The sequence below is a fragment of the Astyanax mexicanus genome, chromosome 23, assembly GCF_023375975.1.
Source record: "Astyanax mexicanus isolate ESR-SI-001 chromosome 23, AstMex3_surface, whole genome shotgun sequence".
NCBI lineage: Eukaryota > Metazoa > Chordata > Actinopteri > Characiformes > Acestrorhamphidae > Astyanax > Astyanax mexicanus.
The window spans coordinates 8164110-8187877 of record NC_064430.1 but is presented as its reverse complement, the minus strand read 5'-3'; the positions used below and the strand labels follow the sequence as shown (position 1 = coordinate 8187877).

General features: G+C 36.4%; 2 protein-coding genes across 5 annotated transcripts in view; one reads left to right on the top strand and one right to left on the bottom strand.

Moving 5' to 3' along the window:
- Nucleotides 1-1807: 1807 nt before the first annotated feature.
- tssc4 (tumor suppressing subtransferable candidate 4) lies at nucleotides 1808-8168 on the bottom strand. 3 transcript variants are annotated; one of them, XM_022667091.2, is made up of 3 exons: nucleotides 8068-8168; nucleotides 5181-5307; nucleotides 1808-3759 (listed from the first exon to the last, which is right to left on the bottom strand). In XM_022667091.2, exons 2-3 carry the CDS (start codon nucleotides 5252-5254, stop codon nucleotides 2856-2858), a joined length of 978 nt encoding a protein of 325 aa, XP_022522812.2. In that variant the 5' UTR covers nucleotides 5255-5307; nucleotides 8068-8168; the 3' UTR covers nucleotides 1808-2855. The 3 variants fall into 3 exon arrangements, with proteins under 3 accessions (XP_022522812.2, XP_022522814.2, XP_022522813.2); XM_022667093.2 differs by lacking the exon at nucleotides 8068-8168 and adding an exon at nucleotides 4647-4713 and having other exon boundaries at nucleotides 1808-3853; nucleotides 5181-5309; XM_022667092.2 differs by lacking the exon at nucleotides 8068-8168 and adding an exon at nucleotides 4647-4713 and having other exon boundaries at nucleotides 1808-3853; nucleotides 5164-5307.
- Nucleotides 8169-11405: 3237 nt separating this feature from the next.
- The window catches only part of LOC103030872 (anoctamin-5), a 55191-nt gene continuing 42828 nt past the window's right edge, over nucleotides 11406-23768 (top strand). For both annotated transcript variants that reach the window (XM_007246899.4, XM_015605235.3), the window contains exon 1: nucleotides 11406-11686. In XM_007246899.4, coding sequence (XP_007246961.3) covers nucleotides 11611-11686 — 76 coding nt within the window. In that variant the 5' untranslated portion in view covers nucleotides 11406-11610. The remainder of the gene's footprint in view (nucleotides 11687-23768) is intronic.

The following is a 23768-nucleotide window of genomic DNA, read 5'->3' as shown; positions in this document are numbered from 1 at the left end:
GATATCATTTAGCAAATGTATGTTGTAGTGTTTTAATGTGTTTATTAATGCCAGTACTGCTGGCTTTAAGGTATAATTATGGTTAATTATTAATTAAAGATTACTACGTTCAATAACTGCATTTCCTTTATTTGTTATTTTCACTTCTTGTTCGTTTTTCTTTCTGGCTGTCCCTTCCTTCTTCTTTCTTTACCTCTCAGTCCACAAGAGAAGAAAACATGCACCCTGATAAATGGCATTTAATGAGTATATATATCTCTCTAGAAGGGACGTGGTGACTGTAATTCAAAACTAGAATAATAAAAGAGTGTAAGCTGAGTCCTGTTCTGCAGAAAGTCATACACTCTGACTCACTCCAAAGCTTCTAATACATTTTTTATGAGCTTAGCTGTGTCTCAATGTTTCTTTACTTTGCTCTGGCTATGTAGGATTGGTTTTGAGTAAAACCATAAAACATATCTCTCTATATATATTATTATTTATACAATAAAACAAGTAAATATCAACACCATTGTTTAACTGATGTTTGCAGGAATAAATATCCTGTATTTATGTCTAAATAGCGCCCCCTGGTGGCGAATCTTCGGAGTACAAAGAGTATTGGCAGATGAGAGAAATAAGTTTAAGGTACAGGTACAGGGTTTCTGCCAGTGTTTTAGCCAAAATAATTTCATTATAATTATTGCAGAAAATTGTAGCCTGCCCTATTATACATATAAAACATAAAAAAAAAACACTTTGAGTAATACAAACACTATGGTTAACAGACCCCCTATAGCTAAAGGATGTTAAATCAACATTCATTTTTCCATCTGTAATGCACTGAATAGATCTTTTGTGTATTATTTGTGTACATTGTTTTTTTATATTATAGTTTTACAGTATAAGGTTCGGATAAACTTTACTTACATAAAATATGAAAATCTAGAGCTGCACTCTCTTCACGAAATGAAATTCCCAGAATCCCGAGTCATTAGGGGCGCTTTTACACGTTTTGTGCTTTTTTTGCGCACGTGGCTTGCTTTTACGCTTTTCGTGTGTTTAAATGCATGTGGCGTGCTTTTACGCAATTTGTGCGCTTTTACGCATATGGCACTATTTTACGCATATGGCGTGCTTTTACGCATGCAGCGCACTTTTACGCATTCTATGCGTTTTTTTTTTTACGCATATGGCGCACTTTTACGCATGTGGCGCGCTTTTACACATAAGGTGCGCTTTTACGCATATGGCGCACTTTTACGCATTTTGTGCGCGATTTTACGCATGTCTGAAAGAAGGGGTGATTTTAAGTTGCAAATGCAAACACATTTATTGTTCACAAATAGTTCATAAAAGTGTTTCAACTAAAATGTTCTAGGCTGTTCTAGAAGGTTGGTGGGAGTTCAGTTAGTCTGGAGCATTTGATTAATTTAAGCTAAAGAAGACTCCTTGATTTTAGTCCTGGATTGAGGCTGTTAAACATTTAATTACTGCAATTTTTTATTATAAATCATTGTCAAATTTAAACAATTTCACCTGCACACATACATAATATTAAAAAAAATAGATTTCTATAAAATGTCCATTGAATTATACATTGCAGATTTATAACTCAGAAACATTAGTCTAACAGAAGTATTCACAAATTAGGTTAATGGTTATTTTATTAGATAATGTATGGCTTTTACAGCAATGGCTGAACTGGTATTCTGTCGATTTTAGCAAAAAATATATAAAATCTTGCCAAAATATGGAAATCTGGAAATCTGGTTAATATGATTATGCAGGGCCACATTTATTATTGAAACCTGAAAAAACAAACCACTTGTTTTTTCATGTCACCTTATTTTAATACATATCAACAATGAAAAAAATGACAAATGTATTTTTATCAACTCTAGAACTCAAAATCAAGAAATCACACAAAGTGCTGGATCTTCTGCACCTAGAAGTTTTAGGTACATGCCTTTTTTGCCTGTTTTTGCAGTCAAACACCTAACTAAATAGCTAGAAATAGAGGACAACACCTGTCAGTGTTCACACAATATTAGGGTGGGGGTACAGTGCTTAAAAGCAGTCTTGGGACAGCTTACTCGTAATTGGTTCTTAAGAATTGTTGAAAATTGTGCTTTAGCATATTCAAACGTACATATGTTCTGGTGTATTAGATCTCAACATAATTTTTAAAACTCCTTTTAGATCCTAACATCACAAATCCAAACGTTCAAACCAGATATATTTAATGACACATCTAGAATAGTAGATATGGTAACACCACCTTCTTGTTTTATCAGCTCCACTGACCATATAGGAACACTTTGTAGATCTATGACCAACACAAATAGTGAAGCAACAGGTTCAGAGCTTCTGTCTCTGACTTTCCTTTATCAATAAGGTGGAGCAGCTATAGGTAGGAGTGTGTAATAGAGTGGAAGACAGTGAGTGATTAAACACAGTGTTTAAAAACTCCAGCAGCTCTGCTGTATCTAGTCCACTCACTGTATAACCAGCACAACAAACACTTCTAACATTCCACCACCATGTCATCCAGAGTATGACCTACCCAAATAATAATGATAGCTGCTCTGTGGTGGTCTATCCTGTGGGGTCCTGACAATAAAGAGCAGGATGAGGGAAGAATGACTATAAAATATGCAGAGAACTACAGTCTGTATATAGAAGTATATAGAAATACAAAGTGCTCCAGTATAATCAGTGGATTTGACAAAATAGACAATGAGTGTAGAAGAAACAATGAGGTGGTAATAATGTAACGGCTGATTGGTGTATACTCTATAAAGAAATGTCCCAGGACTACTTTGAGCACTTTATACAAATACAGCTGACTTTAGAGCCGTGAATGTCAAAATCTTTCAGTCCTCATCCTCTTCTTCAGCTGCTTTGCGGAAGTTCTTGCGTTTCACCCTCTTTCCAAAGCTGAAAGCAACATTAGTTGCCTTTTCTTCTTCTTCTTTTAGGTCATCTTCCTCCTCCTCTAGCATTCTCTTCCTTGTCTTTTCCTTTGATGTAGAGCTTTGGTGAAGAAAGTCCATTTTCCCGCCTTCCTCTTCCTCTTGGCCTTCATCCAAATGAAACAGGCCGATCTCTTTCTTCTTACCTTGTTCTATTTTGTGTGCAGATTGGCCTTCATCTCTAGAGACCTGACTGGGCCTGGTGAAGACGATCTTATGCTCAGAGCTGCTGCTGTGGTCTTGGTTGAACGCTGGGGTGAAAGTGTCTTCAGCAGCCTCCTGGGACCTCCGACGATCCTGGAGCCCACTTATGAATTCATGGGCCACTTGGCTGTTCTTTTTGTCACTGGTTTCAGGAACATCGTCCAGGTTGTAGCGGGTCCAGCGCTCAGGATGAGCCAGATAGTCTGGTACTTTCTTGGCTGAGGAAGCTTTCTTGGTTCTCTCTGAAGCCCCTCCACCTGTCACTTGAGCAGGCCGCGGTGGAGATGGCGGAGCAGGCCGAGCGAACGTGCCGTCAAGGACGTTATCATCAGCTAGCTGATTGGAAGTGAGCTTAATGGCGCTATCCAGCTGATCAAAGATGCTCCTACTGCGGAACGAGAATCCAGAACTCCCACCAGCCAACTTGAAAGCAGGCTTTCCTTCAGGAGCAGCCTGGTCCTTCTGAGTCTTCTCCTCTTCTTCTTCTGAGGAAGACGACAATTCCTCAACCTTTCTGCTGAAGGGCTCTGGAGACTCTTCGGGGTCTGAGTCGCTCAGAGAGAGGTCATCAGGCACGTCAATGGCATCCCTATTGGACAAGCTGTTGGGAATATCATCTTTGTCTTTAGACTTACTCATGGTGGAGATATATAAGGGTCAAAAGGGGTTACAATTGATAGATGAGAATAGACGACCTAAAAGAACAAGAATAAGAGGCTGTAGATTACTGGATACCAATTAGAGTACGAACAAAATGAAAATACATAAAATACAAAATATGGAACCCGTTTCATTCATTTTGTCACTTTTTCCACTGTGTTGGAATGCAGCAATGCTAACAGACACTGCAACCAGCCTTTGCTGGGCAGGAGCAGTTTAGCCATGATGCTAACTTTTGTTTTAAACTGAAGATTAAGGGCTGGGGAACATAGTTTGATTTTTTTTTTATATGTATATGTGCCCAGGAGTTTTGAACAATGTGCAAAAATAAATAAAAGTAAATATAAGTAAAATATGAAAAACTCTGCCACATTAAATAGTTATGGATTTCTGACAGATGCTCAATCTTATCTACGAAAATTCCCTCAGGCAGCATTGAATTCCCTATGTGAGCTCTATGTCTTCACACTGCCTTATGTCCCTCTTAGGATCCCTCTTGTTTTTAGCGGACTCTGTTTAGTGTAGTGGAATCCAGTAAGCAAGCTGCTGCTGCTAAAAGAAATCTAAAAGGACCGCAGAATGAAAGACAAAACAATGCAATATAGCAAAATGAATCATTGTTCAGTATAAATAAAATAAATGATAAACCCTTTCTGGCTGACTGGCTATTTTTTTGTATTTATTTTTACAATACACTAGACTGCAGAACAGACATCTATGTACTTTTATCATAATTGTATCAGAGCAGAATGTCTATGTTGCTTAAACTGTTGCCTCCTCTTTGTCCATCTTCTCTATTGCAGAGTGCAACCAGAATACTGTACTCACCCTGACTAAGCAGTTCCAACACCACCTTCTATATGAATTCAGAGAAACCAACAGATGAATATTCACTCTGTGAACACAAACACACACACAAAACAAATGTGTAATATTTGTAATTTAAGTTAATCAATTAAACAATAGCCTTAATTTCTACTGACACCATCTTTTGCATATGAATTTACACTAGAACTTTAGAACTTGGGTGACACCACCCTTTAAAGCTTTTATATACTTAACTAGGGTTACTAAGTCTAGGCTAACCAACCATACCTGATACCATAGGGAAACAAGTAGGTTACTAGGAATGCATCAATATGGAAATATTTTTTATTATTTCATGTTTTTTAAAACAACAATAATAATAATAATATATAATACTTATATAATAATACATACTTGCTAAAATGAATGCTTTAAAATGTTGTATTTAGTTAATTTAATTTAAAGGTAAACTGCCATGGTGATTTTATTCTGCACCCATAACAGTACACTTGTGTTAGTGTGCACGCTGGTATCTTACTGGGGTTGAAGACTCACAGATTCTGCGAGATTTCCTGCTCGGAAAAGATTATCACTTTCTGGGAAGAGCCATCGAGTCTCAGCACAGCCATAGTGTTGAGTTGTGAGCCAGTTCTTGGATGTGAGGATACGATGCAGACACTACCTAAGATATGAAGGTAACAAAAAAAAAAAAAAAAAAAAAAAACACATTTAAAGGATTAGTTAACCACTTTGAATAAAACCCCTAAAGTATCCAAGTAGTAAAATTATATTTAGAAACTAAAAAAAAAAAAAAAAGTTGAAAAATTGATTCTATCCTATGCCCGATACAGTGATATAGCCTTTCAGGATATTAACATAGACTCCTACCGGTGTTCTGCCGAGTTGTGCTACTCTGTGAAAAGGTGCTACCTTAGTTTATACTTATTTTTATATTAGGATAAAATACCAGAAAGGCACAGTTTTTTGAAAAGCTCCCAGCAGAAGTTTTGGTAGGATATTTGTAGGGCTGGACCCGAATATTCGGGTATTCGGATATTCGTTCGTTGAGTAGGTATTCGGTTTTTAATTTTGGTATTCGGATATTCGTTTTTTTTCTCCTTTCCAGAGTTCCACCTCACTCTAACCACTTCTGTTTTCGCGGGTCCCGTCAGAATATCTTGCGCGCGGGACAGAACTGAACTGTTATTGGCTGGAGCGGGAGTTTAATCCAGACGATGCGGGAGCAAATTAATAAATAGTTAAGAAAACTGTAATAATTGTAAAAAAAAAAAAAAACCTAAAGAAAACTCTCAACGCGCAGGATGGACCGACACACACACGCACACACCGATGGTGTTTGGACTGGGGTAAGGAACGGGACCGCACTATGTGGCGGGCGGGCGCGGGATTAAAAGAAGCAATTTTTTTGCGGAGCGGTAACGAGACAGAAACGCGGGAGCGTGGAAGAGTGGGTTTAAAAATCAGTCTCGCGCAGACCTCTATTATACATGATAAAAAAAAATGCAGGCTCTTCGAAACTGATTTATATAATAAAACGTAAGGGGTAATGTGGCAACAGTAGGGGCTAAATCGGTTACAAAAGCCTGGCCTACAAAAATGATGTCTGAACGAATTTCCTCTTATCTAATATAATTTAAAATGGTTTAAAAATATAAAATAATTTCTAAGCAAACGAAATATTTAATATTGAGCTTATAGCCCAAGTGCAAAAATACAAAATCAGTAATACGGCTATGCCCTGCACAATGCTTAAACCGAAATAGACCAAGTACAATAACGTCATTAACAATGACTTTCCTCTACTCTAATATAATTTAACATGGTTTAAAATATAAAATAATTTCTAAACAAACGAAATATTTAATATTGAGCTTATAGCCCAAGTGCAAAAATACAAAATCAGTAATATGCCCTGCACAATCCTTTAACCGAAATAGACCAAGTACAGTTTACAATGACTGTCCTCTAATATAATTACCAATGTTTAAGAATATAAAATACTTCCTGAACAAACGTTTTTTTTGTTTGTTTTTTTAAGCAAATAGCCTAAGTGTGAAAACACAAACAGCAATTTACTGGGCTGGCTTGCACAGCGGAGAAACCGTGCAGCAGCCTCCTAGCCTGCTTACGCAGCGGATAAGCCGCGTGTGGGGCAGCAGAAATTCCGGGATGAAAACACAAAGAAATCTGAGCTAAAAACACAGAAAAAATATGGGGGATAAAAACACCAAAAATCCGGGGTGAATATGTCTCGTCGGTCAGAGCAAATTGAACATTTTTCAGTGGATTAAAGGGGCCGTGATTTGCTTTTTTTTTATTTATTTTTTTTTACCTCTTTTTTTAAAAACGAATATTCGAATATTCGCTTCGAATCAGTGCCGAATATCCGGAGCTCAAAAAAACGCTATTCGGGCCAGCCCTAGATATTTGGAATGCCTGAAGGGAACAGTTAACAGGGAACAACAGTTTCTTTTTTTTGTTATTTATTTATTATTTCTGGTATTTTGTTAAAATACCAGAAAGGCACAGTTTTTTGAAAAGCTCCCAGCAGAAGTTTTGGTAGGATATTTGGAATGCCTGAAGGGAACAGTTAACAGGGAACAACAGTTTCTTTTTTTGTTATTTATTGTCTCATTATTACTTGTATGATTAACTTTATTAGCTTTATTATTAACTTTACACGTGTGTAACACTCTGGCAGCTGGTTCTGCTTATTAAATGCGACAAAGTAAAACAGATTTAACATAAAAACACAAAAAAAGAAAACTATTTTTAAAAATGTGGGCATACGCATGCGCAATGGTTGTAAGAAGCACAAATTGGTTGGTAGCACATCTCGACAGAACACCGGGAGCATTTTTTAATGTGGTGTTTTTTTTTTTGCCTGTTAATATTCACTTGGGTAGCACGGTTTATCAGGGTAGCACAACGCGACACAACACCAGCTCTTTCCTAGTCAACAAAAACATCTAAGTTAACGTTACTTGTAGTTATCACTACAGCTATATTAAGGCAAATCTGAGGAAAACATTAAATGGAATAGAAAAAGGTATACGCTTAGTCAATACAAACACACAAAAACACAATTAAAATGGACAAGAAATGTCTATATCTAGTATTTAACGGCAGTAGGTTAGTTATCTAACCTGCTAACCTCACTATCCTTCACAGCATGTAAGTTACTTAGTTATCTGACTAAGCTAGCTAAGTTAGCTATGCTGGAGGCTAACAGCTAAGCTAGCTGTATGTATATATATCGATTTCTGGTATAATTCAGACCACTAATCTATGTCTTTCCAACTGCCGGACAGAACCAAGATAGCAACTTTACTCAGAGAGCAATAACTCAGCTATATAAAGGAGTTTAATCCCAATATAAGACGTTACTTTCTCCCATATCTAGCTCAGCAGCTACGCTTACCTTTCCTTCTTCGTGTCTTCAGATCAACTCACAGTCGCGTACTGACCTCTACTGGCCCACAACAGACACACCTGTGCATCTCAAAAGAATTAAATATCACTGAAAAGTTACCTTATTTCAGTATAAACATGTAAAATACTAATAGATAGATAGATAGATAGATAGATAGATAGATAGATAGATAGATAGATAGATAGATAGATAGATAGATAGATAGATAGATAGATAAGACTCAGACAAATCAAAACACAGAAGAATAGAAATTATATAAGGCTATAAAAACCTAACTATACAAGGTAAGGATCTATCTGTAAAAGGAGCAGTGCAGAGTAAAGTGCAATGTGCAATGACATTGATTACGAAAGTGACTGATGTGACGTAGAAATATATATATGCATCCGTTAGAAGATAGTTCTAAAAAAGAAAAAAAGAATGTGAAAATGTGAATACTCAATCATGAGTAAAGTGTACTTGAATGTAAGTGAGGTTGGGGAAGTGTTAGTGTAAATAATTAAGTGGTTGAATAATGTCCATGTGGTGTGACTGGATTAAACTCAGTCGGCAGCAGCATCCCGTCCCCGATGAGAGGAGTTAAAGAGTCTGATGGCTCTCGGAACGAAGGATTTTCTAAGTCTGTCTGTTGTGCAGCTCTGTGACAGCAGTCTGCCACTGAACACACTCCTCTGCTTCATGATGGTGGTGTGAAGTGGGTAACTATCATTGTTCATGATAGAAAGCAGTTTATCCAAAGTCCTTCTCTCAGCTATTGTAACCAGAGAGTCCAGCTCCATTCCAACCACTGCCCCGGCCCTCCTGACTAGCTTGTCCAACCGTGATGCATCTCTCCTCTTCATGTTGCCTCCCCAGCACACCACAGCATAGAAGAGAATACTGGCCACGATTGATTGGTAGAACATCTACAGAAGCTTCTTACAGATGTTAAAGGATGTTAATATATTATATAGATGTATTACACACAGAGTGATCTATTTTAAGAGGTTATTTTTATTTTTGAAGATTATGGCTTATAGCCAATAAAAACCCATTAATCAGTGTCTCAGAAAATTTGAATATTATATAAGACTAATTTGTACTTTTGTCAGCTAGGAAAGTGTGCTGGAAGTCCTGCTGGAAAATGAAATCCCCATCTTCATAAAATGTACGATTTTCTGAGGGGAAAAAGGCACTGACTTTAGACCAACACTAGCAGATGAGATGTCTCTCCAAACCATCACAGATCATCAGTAATTTTTACATTTCATTTGTAAATGAAATGTAAAAGCGAGCAGATTCTGGAGGAAGAGGGGAGAGACACACAGTGCAAGCTGCTTGAGGTCTAGTGTGAAGTTTCCACCAATCAGTGATGGTTTGGAGAGACATGTCATCTGCTGGTGTTGATCCACTGTGTTTTATCAAGTCAAAAGACCTTTCTTATATAAGATATATATTTATAAAAAAGGGTCTCAGAAAAGATCTAGGACCATTTTTGCCATCACTACTGGTCGGTCGGTACAGGGAGCGCCTCTGTCATGTACTGCGGGTTTCTATGCAGCAGGGGGAGACACTGCCCGTTCTTCACAGTCACTGGAGCTGTTGTTTGCCAGCTGTTCCAGCTGTTTAGTGAGATATCATTCCTTTAAGTCTTCATTAAAGAAAAGCCCTAGGCTGCTTTAGATTTGAGAGGGGATGTGAGCAGATGTGATGCAGAGGCTATAATGCTAAAGTGCTAAAGGGATGTGATCTGCAAGAGCATGTGCTTTTAAATTATCTATCACAGCTGGGTCACATGGGGTATAGGCTTCTCCACTGGTACTGTAAACACACCTGCCTAATTATAAATGCACACTGGTGAAAAAAAGTATAGTTTTACTGTATTTTCTTTGTGTATTTGTCTGAATAAATCTCTATATAAGTGAAATATATTAATTATTATTATTATTTTATTATTATTATTTTTTTTTTTCAATTTGTAGACAACAAATTCAATGTACAAGACTAACTGTAAAATATAAAAATATATTCCAAGATAAAATGCAGGAACATTTTTTTTGCTTTACTGTGATTTGCATGGAGAGAGCTAGGGAATATATTACTGTTACAGTATGTTACAGTATTGTCATTGAAATTACAGCCCAAAAATTTGCAGTTCAGTTTACTGGTTTGGAAACGTGTTATTCTGCCATGTTTGGAAATGCATGAAAGCATAGGTTTCATAGATTTTACCAAATTGAATACCTCTGGAATATAATAAAGAGGAAGATGGATGATCACAAGCCATCACACCAAGCTGAACTGCTTAAATTTTTGCATCAGGAGTGGCATGGAGTTATTTAAAAGCAGTGTGTAAAACTGGTGGAGGAGAACATACTGTGGCGTGGAAGAGGAAGGAAGACCCGTGAGACTCATGCTGAACGCTCAACAGCTCCTTTATTGAACCGGCTTGCCACTCACTTACAGCCTTTAACAAGACTAGGAGAGCTAAAACCATTTTCCCACAGAACTCAAATAGCCCAAAGGCCACCAACCCAGCTGTGTGTCTCCCAGATGGCAGATCCAGAGTGGTGCCCACCCTCTCTGCATAACCCCTCCCAAGGGAGATGCCCCACCCCTGTCATCCTTGCACACAGGAGAACAGAACCATGCCTACAGGCAGCCACACACACAACCCAGAGCCGCCACAATACCATGCATTAAAACAGTGATTAAAACCAGGGTTATTTCATCAAATATTGATTTCTGAACTTTAAAACTTACAAAACTTTATGTAAACGAACTTGTTTTCTTTGCATTATTTGAGGCCAAATATGGCAAATAAATGCTTTAAATGACAATATTTTTCATTGGAATTTGGGAGAAATGTTGTCTGTAGTTTATAGAATAAAACAACAATGTTCATTTTACTTAGACACATATCAGAGAAACTGATTCAGAAACTGAAGAGTTTCTAATTTTTTCAGAGCTGTATATGTAATTATGTAGTAAACAGTAAAACTGAAAAGTGTTTGGCCTCCACAATCCCATGATCTTAACCTGATAAGCTGAGACGGAGATTTGGGATAAAAATACAATAGAGATCACAGCAATGTATGTTTTTTTATTAATGATAAAAGAAAATATACATTGTATTTTATTACATACAAATATAATAATATACAGATATTTGTTATGCATATTTTATTATTTTGTGTAAAATCTTTGGCACATAATTTAACCTTCCATACACACACCTCCTCATACACACACACCTCCTCATATTTACACACACACGTATGCCGACGTAAAGTAGCTCCCCCCACTCCTCAGCCACTCCCCTTTAAGGCCAACATCGCTCCCTATTCTTCTGTATGAGCCACAATCCGGTCGCTGCTCGATCTCAGGAGGATTTCCTGCGCACAGCTGGAGGAGCTTTCAGCAGCTTCAGCATGGACTGAATGGATTGTAGGAATCTTTAAGGACTATAGGGAGCGCGTTCAACCCTTTATCAACCAGGAGAAGCCCTGGATCCAGTAACCCTGCCTTTTATCAGAGGAATATTCAGTGAAAATGAAGAGAATAACGGGGAAAACCAAAGATGCCACTCTGATCGAGATGACCAACACGGCGGACGCGCATGTAGAAGGTAAACCCTGCTTTACCAAACACCCTTCTACATAATAATAAACCCCGGCTCTGATACACTGATTTACACCAGTCTGAGCGGAGAGAATGGACTGGCTCGTGTGAGAGAGACGCTTTGTGGTGAAAACAGACAGTCTCCTGTATTTATGACACGTTTAATTAGATTAAATGACCTCCTGTGGTTAGATTAAGCAATAGACTGGACTACAGTAAGGCTGGTTTTGGTTAGAAGCCCACTAAAACTAAGATAGAAAGCTAGCTAGCTAGATAGATAGATAGATAGCTTTAAATACCTTAAATACCTGTACATCGTGCTAGGCTAGCTCACAAGCTTAAACAGTGTCTGAAAGTTCAGTCTGTTAGTTTGTGGTTAAACTCTCTGGATAGGGGTTTCCTACCTTTTCATCTCATTGTTTTGAATGAAATGGCTTTCAGTGCTTTTTATTTAAACCTCTTTACACTCTGTTGTTCTCCAGGTTTGCTTGTTTGTTGTACTTGTTGGTGTTGGTTTTGTATTTTTAACACAAACATGTAGATATCTGATGTGTTTTTTTTTTGGTCAAACTATTATAAAATGCTAATAGAATCATATTAATGATCATATTTATAAGATAAAGACATTCAAAACATGTTTAGTTTCCTACCATTTGAACTTTGAACTGGGTTTTTCATGTAACACTAGAATTCTGCAGACTAGCATTAAACCTCTTTACACACTGTTGTTCTCCAGGTTTACTTGTTGTGCTAGTTTGTTGTGATTTTGTATTTTTAACACAAACATGTAGACATCTAATGTGTTAATATGGTCATAAATAGAGTAAAATACTAATAGAATCATGTTAATAATCATGTTTATAAGATAAAGACATTAAGTTTACGCAAATTATGTAGATATTAAAGTGTTTTGTTAATATTTTCCCAACCGCTTATTATTTGAAACATGTTTAGTTTTCTACCATTTGAACTTATTTGGGTTTTTATTTAACACTAGGATTCTGCAGACTAGCATTAAACGTCTTTTCACTGTTGTTCTCTAGGTTTACTTGTTTATTGTACTTGTTTGTTGTTGTTTTCTCTTGTTTACACCAACATGTAGATATCTGAAGTGGTTTTATGGTCTAAATATTATAAAATGCTGAAAGATATTAAAGTATTTTATCAATATTTTCCCATTTACTTAACATTTAAACATTTTTAGTGTCCTACCGTTTAAATTTGGTGGGTTTGATGAAATAGCTTTTCATATTTTTAATTTTAGGACTGAGCCAGGTTAGCTCACAATCCCTTACAGTGTCTGAAAGTAACAGTAGTCTGGTAGTTTGTGGCTAAACTCTCTGAGGAGGGGTTTCCTACCTTTTGATCTCATTGTTTTGAATGAAATATCTTTTAGTACCTTTCATTTAACACTAGGCTTCTGCAAACTACCATTAAACCTCTTTACACACTGTTGTTCTCCAGGTTTACTTGTTTGTTGTACTAGATTTTACCTTTTAATCCCATTGTTTTGAATTAAATAGCTTCCAATACCTTTCTACAACAAACATGTTTAGTTTCCTACTATCTGAACTCTTTTCAACCTTTTAATTTTAGGACTCGAATTCCACAGGCTAGGGTTAAACATCCTTTTTATGAAAGCCTATTCCCACCTACTAAAATAAAAAATAACAGTATGTATTTTTTTAATTAAATGAATTGCTGTCCCATTATTTAGAGATACTACGTCCTAAGTCTGAGATTCCAAGTGGTTATTTTAAGATGTTCGTGGGTGATCTCAGAAGAACAACTTAGTCTTTCATAATGGTGGCTTAGTATCTTAGAATAATGGCGTATTATCTCATAATAATGTCTTAGTATCTCATAATAGTGTCTTAATATCTCAGAAGAACTACTTAGTATCTCATAATAATGTCTTAGGCTCTCAGAATGATGGCGTATTATCTCAAAATAATGTCTTAATATCTCATAATAATGTCTTAATATCTTATAATGATGGCTTAGTATCTCAGAATGATGACATATCTCATAATGACAGTGTATTGTCCATTGGCACATTATTGTATCAGAATAACAGCTTAGTATCTCAGAATTATGGCTTAGTGTCTCAGAATAATGATGTAGTGTCTAAGAATGACGGCTTAGTATTTTATAAGGATGGTTTAGTATCTCATAATTATGGCTTAATGTCTCAGAATAACGACATAGTATGTCAAAATGATGGCATTTGAATCTCATAAGAATGGCTTAGTATCTCAGTAGGACGACTTAGTATCTCATAATTATGGCTTAGTATCTCAATGATGGCTTAGTATCTCGTAATGAAGGCTTAGTATCTCAGATTGACGATTTAGTGTCTCAGAATGATGGCTTATTATCACAGAATAATGGCATAGTATCTCAGAAATAACAGTTTAGTGTCCCATAATGAGGTCTTAGTGTCTCAGAAGACAGCTTGGTTTGATTGGCTACTAATATTTACACTCATCAACTACACTACATATGATACTCCTAATTGCTTAACTTTGAGGAGGTATCAATATCGGTATCATGAAGTATAAAAATACACATACAGTAGTTGTACTTCTACTCTGCTGGAAAAAAAATAATTATTTATGCATCTCTAGTCCCGAGCAGGATGTGGTGCAATATTCTATCTAAATATGTTATTTGTTCCTGATATTTACAATATTATGCACAGCCCTACCTGAGAGTTTCCTTAGATGTAGAGTTAAACAAAACTTCTAATATACCTTAATGTTTACCTTATCATAGACTTAAACAGAGTCTGTATATTAAAACAAATCTAACAAATGATTTTAAGTGTCTTCCCTTTTTTTTCACCTACATTATTAGCCTTGTAGCTCAGCCTTGGATTTCTCACTCTCAAACTCTCAACCATAACAGGAGAGTCTAACCCAGGTTTTGATCTCCAGAGTGCGCTTTCAGGTGAGGTCATATTCTATTTCAAGCAGCAAGGCAGCTTCAAGTCTGACAAAACCTCATATTCCCTTGGGGGGGTGTGACTTTGTCATAAATTGGCCATTGAAACCAGCCTCAAACCATAGAACCTACTTCAACCACCTCTTTCATAATTTAGTTCACAGCCTCACCACATGGTGTGGTTTTATGTGCTGACCAAATGTGGGATTCCAGCAGCCCCCTTATCAAATTCCTCACAGATCTCACTGAGTCACGGGCACCGTCATTTCCTGGCATTTCTTTCCCTTTTTTTGGGAGGGAATACTTTTTAAAGTTGTAGCTCTTTGAACAGGATAAGGGTTTAGGGGTCAAACCAAGAGCAGAGTTTGGTATTAGGATTTAAAGGCAAAATGTCAATGTTTTAATATAATTGCTATGTTTACAAAGATGAAGAAAATATGCTATTTACTATACTGTACAACAACAAGTGTTATATCTAGGGGTGGGACAGTATATTGTTATTTAATATTGCGATATATTGTTTCATTTCGATCATATTATATTGATATGTGGTGACAAATATCAATAAAAAAAAATTGAATATATAATGTATCATTTCCTAAGTCTCGCACTACAATTTGACTTACTAAAGTTACTGCTTTATTACTCCCCGTGGTGGTGCTAATCAAATAAATAGATTAAATCTGAGGTAAAGAATACTGGTTATCAAATGTACTGTAATTCCTAGTATTTACAGTATAGTGATACCGTTGTTATCATGGGCAACTTGATGATATAATGTCATATTGTGACATGCCCTGTGATTCCCACCACTAGTCTTAGAAATCACACTGCTATCATTTTTGCATTTTTACCATTCTGTCTTGTATTTGTTTTGCAATTTACTGTGAAGCTTTAATGGTATTTTTTTTGTATTTTCTGGTTGCTTGCAGTATAAATACATGCATTAGGTATTCTGCAGTTTAGTATTGTGGTTAGAGGTGTGCCATATTGTATCATAGGCAACATTTTTTAATATCATGATCGATATTATACCCTGGAATATCGTGCCATATCGCCACCCCTAATTATCACATCAGGGAACTCTGTTTTTTGCTGTTTTTTATCAAAAGAAAAATTCACACTGTTCTCATTTCCCATTATATATCTACTAGAGGCAGATCATATATGTCCAGTATCATTTATTTTACTTTAATCCTGGATATATGGAGATATTTGCAGTTCATTATTAGTATCATTGACTTATGTTACAAATCTGATAAAAAAAAGTCTTGTATTTTTTTTGTATATCTCAGTTATGGGTGCCATATAATATCATGTTATATTGGCAGGAGTATCATTATTGTGAAAATGCTGTAAAATATTGTGATATTATTTAAGGGGCATATCATCCACCCCTAATTGTGGTAGATATTTTTTTATTACATTACATTTTTAGTAATAGTTACATTTATTATTTTTTTACAAAGTCAGAGTCTTGGTTAAAATTGATGTCCGTAAGTTTTGGGATTTGGGGATTGGGAGCCCTCTCTGGTGAGAATGGGTAATTGCACAGAGCAGATTTTAGAACAAATATATTAGGCTTAGCAGGGGTGGTCGTTTCAGCACACTGGTACCATTAAACACAATATTTTATCCCTTCTCCACTCAGAAATGCTTCTGCTTTCAGTTTAAAACCAAAAATAATACAGACTGCCAATTTAAGTTCAGATATTTTAAACTATTATATTCATACTAAATAAAACTTTAACATTTATTTTCCTGCTGTAGATTATTCTTGCAATTAATTACTTACAGCTTTTTGGTTAGTTTTATTATTTTTCCAAGAATACTAATGTGGCTGAAATATCTTAATATTATTATAGGGCTGTAAGACACCCACCCTGATTGTATAAACCACCCAACACTGACATTTATTTCTCCTAATGGCACTGAGACACCCTAACAAGCACTCTGCTGTTAAATCCTCCAGAGTATTCCTCTTCTTCCCATTACCACATAATAAGTGTCCGACCCCATTAGTGACCCGTGTGGTGCTGAAATGAGTCAGCAGCAGAGATAGAGGTAGAAGCTGTTGTTCCTCAACACTGGGACAAATTGATTGGTGTTTGTTAAATAAGGCCACAGGGGAAGGTTATGAGGAATGTGTGGATTTCTCTCTCTCTCTCTCTCTCTCTCTCTCTCTCTCTTTGTGTGTGGATGTAGGTATGAATGCATGTGTTGCTCATACCCATTTCATACTATTCCAAAGACCCCCGGACTGGGCCCCCGTGTTTGTGGCGTAATGAATAAGGGCTATTTGAAAGAAGCTCTCAGAAGATGTGCAGCATTTGGCAGGTGCCCGCTCGGCGGCGAAGTGGAAGAATGCTATGTGAGGGAAAACTTCAGCCAAGTCTCATTATAACTGCCAGGAATGCTGCAGTCATTTAATCTCAAATGAACTAAGCCTAAGTTCTTCGTCTTTGGCCAGCTTGAAATATTGAAGCTTCTGCTGCAGCTCTTAATGGCTATGCCGGATCTATCTTGAGCCATTAAACTGAGAAACTGTGAATGAACCTAATATGCCATTATCACAGTTTCTCATTCATTCATTCAGAAACATAAACAGTAGCTACAGATTGTGTTGTAGAAGAATAGCTGAAGCTACTGTAAGCTCCTAAATACCAATAATTCAGCTTCATTCATTCATTCATTCATTCATATATATTTACAGTGTAAATTTCAGTGTCCACTCCATCAGTATCCACTCCAGCTGAAAAGCTCTACTCATTATGTGTCACTTTTATAATGAGCTAAAAAACACAATTAACGTATGACAGAACCGTGTTAAATGAGGAAAATTAATGAATGCTAAGTTATTAACATTGTCAGCAAGGACAGTCTGCACCATGTCTTGGTAAGCATTTTAATATAAAAACATTACGTTGTGTCTCTGTGCACACTGTGGGGTTCTAGGTGCTTGCTAATGTTAGTAATATTTATGTTCCCTCCAAAATAGAGCTATAAGCACTAGTTTTCCATATATAATATGTTAGCCTTCTTAAATAGTGTTTGTCTGAAGAGATTAGGGCTGCACAGTATTGTAAAGATTTTACATTGCAAATAGGCCTGTCACAATAACATTTTTTTGCAAACGATATGTTGTCCTAGAAGTTATTGCAGTAAACAAAATTGTTGGCATTTTAAGAACATTAAACATTCAATATAATGATAACATAATATCATAAAGGAATTGCACACTTTTAAAGACAATACATTTTCTATTCCTGTTCACAGGCCTAATTTTGGAACCCGAAAAGTTCAATACACATTGCAAAGTGCAGAGGCAGGGGAACTGTGGGTCCAGTCCACACCATGACATACAGCCCCGGTCTGTCCCAGCTGGCTCGTGTTGGATCAGCATACTGATACAAAGACTTTGTCTTCACTCAAACAATATGCTGACAGTGAGAGAAAGGCTGAGGCTAAATGAACTTAAGAAACACTAAAGTTAAGCGACTAGAAGCACACTGGGCCATTACTGTGTTTCTTTAAGTTTGTTTTGGGCACAATGGATGATATCGCAATTAATAAAATGATTGAGGTCGTGTCCATTTATTGAACCATAATTCGATAATGTAATTATTGTGACAGGCCTAATTGCAAATGTTCTTTTTTCGAAGATGTATATCGCAGTATTAAACGATGCATGACGTCACCAGCTTCGCCCCTACCAGCACGCTTTCTCGCGTCCAGACCGATCAAAGCTGAGTCAGCGCCAAGCACTCAAAACAACAGTAATTGGCTCTTTAACCAGGCATTTAAAATGTTTTTTAAAAGGTACATAGGAGCATTTTTCTGGGATTAAAAGCATGAATTCAGCTGTAACTAGAAATATCGGCGCAAAACTGTGCTGGGCTGAGGTGCACAGCTTTCAACAGGTGCGTATACAAGCACTTGCCCAACCATGTGGATGAAGGCCATGCGGTTACTTCGTGTTTACTCCTAAACCCCCCAACCCCTCCCCCCTCCTGCCCCACTACCCATTCTAATCATGAATTTACTCCAGCAGTGCTTTTCTAATTACAGTTTAACCATGGTACTACTGTTCTTATCATACATTTACATCAGAAAAGCTACTCAAGCCATACATGACTGGAATTTACCCAGAGAATCAGCCAACCTGTACAGCTTGTCCTGTACAGCTGGTATCTTTCAGCTGGAATACTGCCAGCTTGTGAGAAGGTAGTAAACTGATGCCAAGAGTGATACGAAGGGATGTTGAATACTTTATGTAGTTTAATCAGGCGTTTGTCAGCTCTCTGACGGCTCTCTCCCTCACTGTCTACATGTTACATAGCAGCGTTCTGGTACGCAGCACAGCCAAGGCCAGGGGGAGTCGATGGTGGAGTGTAAGCATTGCTCAAAAAAATCCTAACGTTAGAAGAAACACTGCTATATGACTTTAAATTAAACTATCAAACAATTATCAAGTAAAAACACCAGTCTATTACCTTACATTTAGAAAAGGAAGTACTACATATCTCCACCTACATACTATACTTCATAATTCCACACAGGTGGGATTGAGATTTTGTGCTCGTGGGCTCCGCCTACAGTTGCAGAGTTTAATAAATGTTTCAGGCGGATTAGTTTCTCTTTCTCTTTTTCTGGCTTTCACAGACATATTCTGTCTTTTTCCAGCTTCTGCCAGAGTGTCTGTATGTTAGTTTGTAAAGAATGAACCAGTAGTCCTTGTAGAACTGTTAGAACTAAAGGTCGGAAAGCAGGTCGCAGTTCTTGCGAGCGTTGGTCGCGGCTGCCTCAGAAAACTTACAGAGTCTGGTTTGAGCTCAGAGGAGCTCCGGCACAGACACGAGAGCACCGCTATTCCTCCTATTACACCTCAATGCAGCGCTGCAGTGAGTTTCAAGCTGTAATTTTACTTCTTTAAAAAGATCAAAAATCAAGGAAATCCTACCTAGTGCTGCTTTAAGTGAAGCATTTGCCATCTGCTGGGTGCTGCCAGCAGTTTACGGTACAAAAGTTAACAGTAACCACTTTAATTAAAATAATTTGTTTTAAGAAAATTCAGTTTGTAGTTTTATAGAGATTTATTGTTTACAGCACTTTGTACAGGAGAGTTTCCTGTAGCACAGAGCAGCAGGGCTCCAAAGGCAGGGTTTCATTAATTTATTAATGCTAAGGTTAATTACATCTGGACTCATATTCATAAACCCTCTCAGAGCAGAGCAGTGTTGCATTAGGATCATTTTGTTTTTTACAATCACTGTGAAAGGTTATCATAAATTAGAAATAAAGTGGATCCTAGATCAGCACTTTACTTTAGAAGCCACACACTACAGTAGCAAATACTGTCCTTTTATGTAAATAGAAATACAGCTCTGGCAAAAAATAAGAGATCACTTCAGTTTATGAATAAGTTTCTCTGATTTTGCTATTTATAGGTATATGTTTGAAAAAAAAAAAATAACATTGCTGTTTTATTCTATAAACTACAGACAATATTTATTTTAAATTCCAAATAAAAATATTGTCATTTAGATCATTTATTTGCAGAAAATGGCTGAAATGGCTGAAATAACAAAAAAGATGCAGAGCTTTCAGACCTCAAATAATGCAAAGAAAACAAGTTCATATTCATAAAGTTTTAAGAGTTCAGAAATCAATATTTATTAGAATAACCCTGGTTTTAACCACAGTTTTCATGCATCTTGGCATGTTCTCCTCCACCAGTCTTGCACACTGCTTTTGGATAACTTTATGCCACTCCTGGTGCAAAAAGTAGCAGTACAGTTTGTATTGAAGGCTTGTGATCATCCATCTTCCTCTTGATTATATTCCAGAGGTTTTAATTTGGTAAAATCAAAGAAACTCAACATTTTTAAGTTGTCTCATTTTTTTCCAGAGCTGTATATTGACTATTTATCAAATAATCAATCCTTACATTAAGAATACATATGTATTTGGAACAGAGATTTTTGCTTTGGGTCTGAATTTCCTTAATTGTTTTATTTTAAATCTGTGGTAAAGTATAAGTTGGGCCTCACTGCAGTGTGTTTCAGTGTTAAGAGGCTACAGGAAGTGGGTTACATAATTGCGGTAGTTAATAATAGAGCGAGTCCAATAGAAAGCAAACTCTATTACTGAGTTCTGAATCAGCAAGATACTATATAATTAATTTAATTCATAAAATATGTTAGTAATAAGTAAGTGTGAGTGTAGAGAAGAAGTTTAATACAGTGCTACACACGAAAAACTAAGCACTCGTTATGACCTGTAGATTCTTGGCACTATTTTAAGTATTTTTATGTTTTAGTAGCTGTTCTCTGACCTATTGCCTCATTTTAAACATCCTTCATTTTTTAAATAAAGATAATTTAACATAATTAACCAAGTACCAAGAAAAAAGATTTCAAACGCTTTCAGACCTCAAATAATGCAAAGAAAACAAGTTCATATTCATATAGTTTTAAGAGTTCAGAAATCAATATTTGATTAAATAACCCTGGTTTTTAATCCCTGTTTTCATGCATTTTGGCCTGTTCTCCTCCACCAGTCTTACACACTGCTTTTGGATAACTTTATACCACTCCTGGTGCAAAAATTCAAGCACTTCAGCTTGGTTTGATGGCTTGTGATCATCCATCTTATTCATAATTATAGTCCAGAGGTTTTCAATTTGGTAGAATCAAATAACCTTATTATTTTTGGTGGTTTCTTATGTTTTTTCAGAGCTGTATATAGATATTGAATTATTTTTTTTTTGTCTTTTTATGAACAAGTTGTAGTTGGTAATTTATCTACCAACGTTAAATCAGTTTTAACAGTTCAATCAATGTGCAGTTTAAAGCAGATGCTATGGAATAAATTAGTTATTGATTTACCAATATATATTATAGTGTTAACTAATAAAGAAGGATATGACCAAAACATATCTGTCTGTTGTGGTTGGAGTCTGTTGTGGTTTTCTCTCCTGTGGGTCCTGACTATTGAAGAACAGGGTGAAAGGAGGATAGTAATAAAGTATACAGAGAAACAGATACAGAACTACTGTCTGTATTTATTATAAAACTACAGGAGTGTCCTGTATGCTCAGCACAGCTGAAAAAATGAACAATGAGTGTAGAAACTAGGGGGTGGTGTTAATGTTTTGGCTGATCAGAGTAGATACGGCTGTATTTCAGGCAGTGAACACTGAACTGGTGCATTTAATGGTCTGTAAGGCACTTATTTAAGTACTTGAATGAAGTGCTTGTCTGTGGTGTGAGCTCCGTCACATGTTTCCTCTGTTTATCTAGAAATTGACAGTTTGTCTTATCAGGTCAGACCTTATGGCTCTCTTTCTGTTGAAAAGACAAAACCATGACAGTAATGAAGCCCTGATAGATTCCCGGGGTGTCTTCTTTTTGTCTGTCTCTCTACATTCTTGCAGAATAAGACAATTTAAGGTGTAAAATATTGATTAGGTCAGTGTTGTTAATAATTCAATATTAATAAATATTGTAGTATTACAGTACATGTTATTATAATATTTCTCATTTGTGGTGTGCAGCATGATATCTTTGGTATAGTGGTATAATTATGATAATATATAATATTCTAAAGCTATTATGAGTCTTAAAACCTATATATGCTTAGAACACTAAACAACCAGCTAGAGATAAAAAAAAAAACAACACAAAAATGTAATAAAATGAATACGTGTTGTAGAAAGCCTATAAACAAACACTGTATTGTAGCCTACAGACAATATTTCTTTCAAATTCCAAAGAAAAATATTGTCATTTAGAGCATTTATTTGCAGAAAATGAGAAATAGCTGAAATAACAAAAAGATGCATAGCTTTCAGACCTCAGATAATGCAAAAAAAAACAAGTCCAGAAATTAATATTTGGTGGAATAACCCTGTTTTTTTAATGACACATTAAAAAAACACTTCTTGGCATTTTCTCCTTCACACTGCTTTTGGATAACTTTTATGCCTTTACTCCTGGTGCAAAAAATTCAAGCAGTTCAGTTTGGTTTGGTGGCTTGTGATCATCCATCTTCCTCTTAATTGTATTCCAGAGGTTTTCAATTTGGTAAAATCAAAGAAACTCATCATTTTTAAGTGGTCTCTTATTTGTTTTTCCAGAGCTGTATGTCCTGTAAAAATGATTGTGCTAAAAAAACACAATGTAACCAATGTACTGTAACCAAAATCTTCTCACCATGAGTGACTGGTAGTGTTTAAAGTTCTCCAGCTGATCGTGAACAGCATATATTATTCATAATCTGTAGCCCAGTGCCTTTGAGGTTATGGTAAATATGTCACAGGGACTGGAGGAAAAGAGAGTAAAGAGAGTGAGGGGAGTGAGGGAGTATAGTAATAGGCTCTGGGTATTAAGTTTTCTGTTTGATAGTTGGAGCAGCTCAGTCAGTTGGCAGTACTAAAAATATGTTAAAACTATTAAAATTGAATCAAAGCGAGGCTTCACTAACTGAACTAACAGTAAATGGTGAATAACCGTGAATCCTGCGTTCTTGTTTGTTTTGTGATGCTTGGTTTAGCTGAGGGTATCAGATAAACCCTTTCATTACGGTTCAGATGCAATCTGAAAGGTATAACGCCAAGATATCTCTTCAAAGGCTCAAAAGTTAAGAGTTTTGCGTCATATCTCAACGGAACAAGTGCGTGGGAGTGTCCAGCCTGAGCATTCCTGTAATTCTGCAGTTAAGCTTGTTTGAAACAACCTGTACCAAAACTGAAGGGTACAGAGGCGAGGATGCTCACCTGAGTGAGTGTGAATATGTGAAGATTGCATAACAGAATCCTATAACGGGTACAAATATGGGAAAGCAGGAAGGAAGTGAGCCCTCACCCACACGGTCTGATAGTAATCATGTTATATGGGAGATATGGGAGAGACTGAGATTTAAAGTAGAATGGAGTCGGATAACGATGAGTAAAAAAAAAAAATAGTGATAAAATAAATATGACAGAAATCAGAAAAATAAAAAAGATGGGTCAGTACTTTCTGAGTGTGTATGTGAGAGTAAGGTGCAGAAATATGTGATACTTGTGTAGAATGTAGTAAGTATGATAACTATGATCATGAGATCGCTGGTTGGAATCCTGTTCATGCAGTTTGCCATCAGCTGCC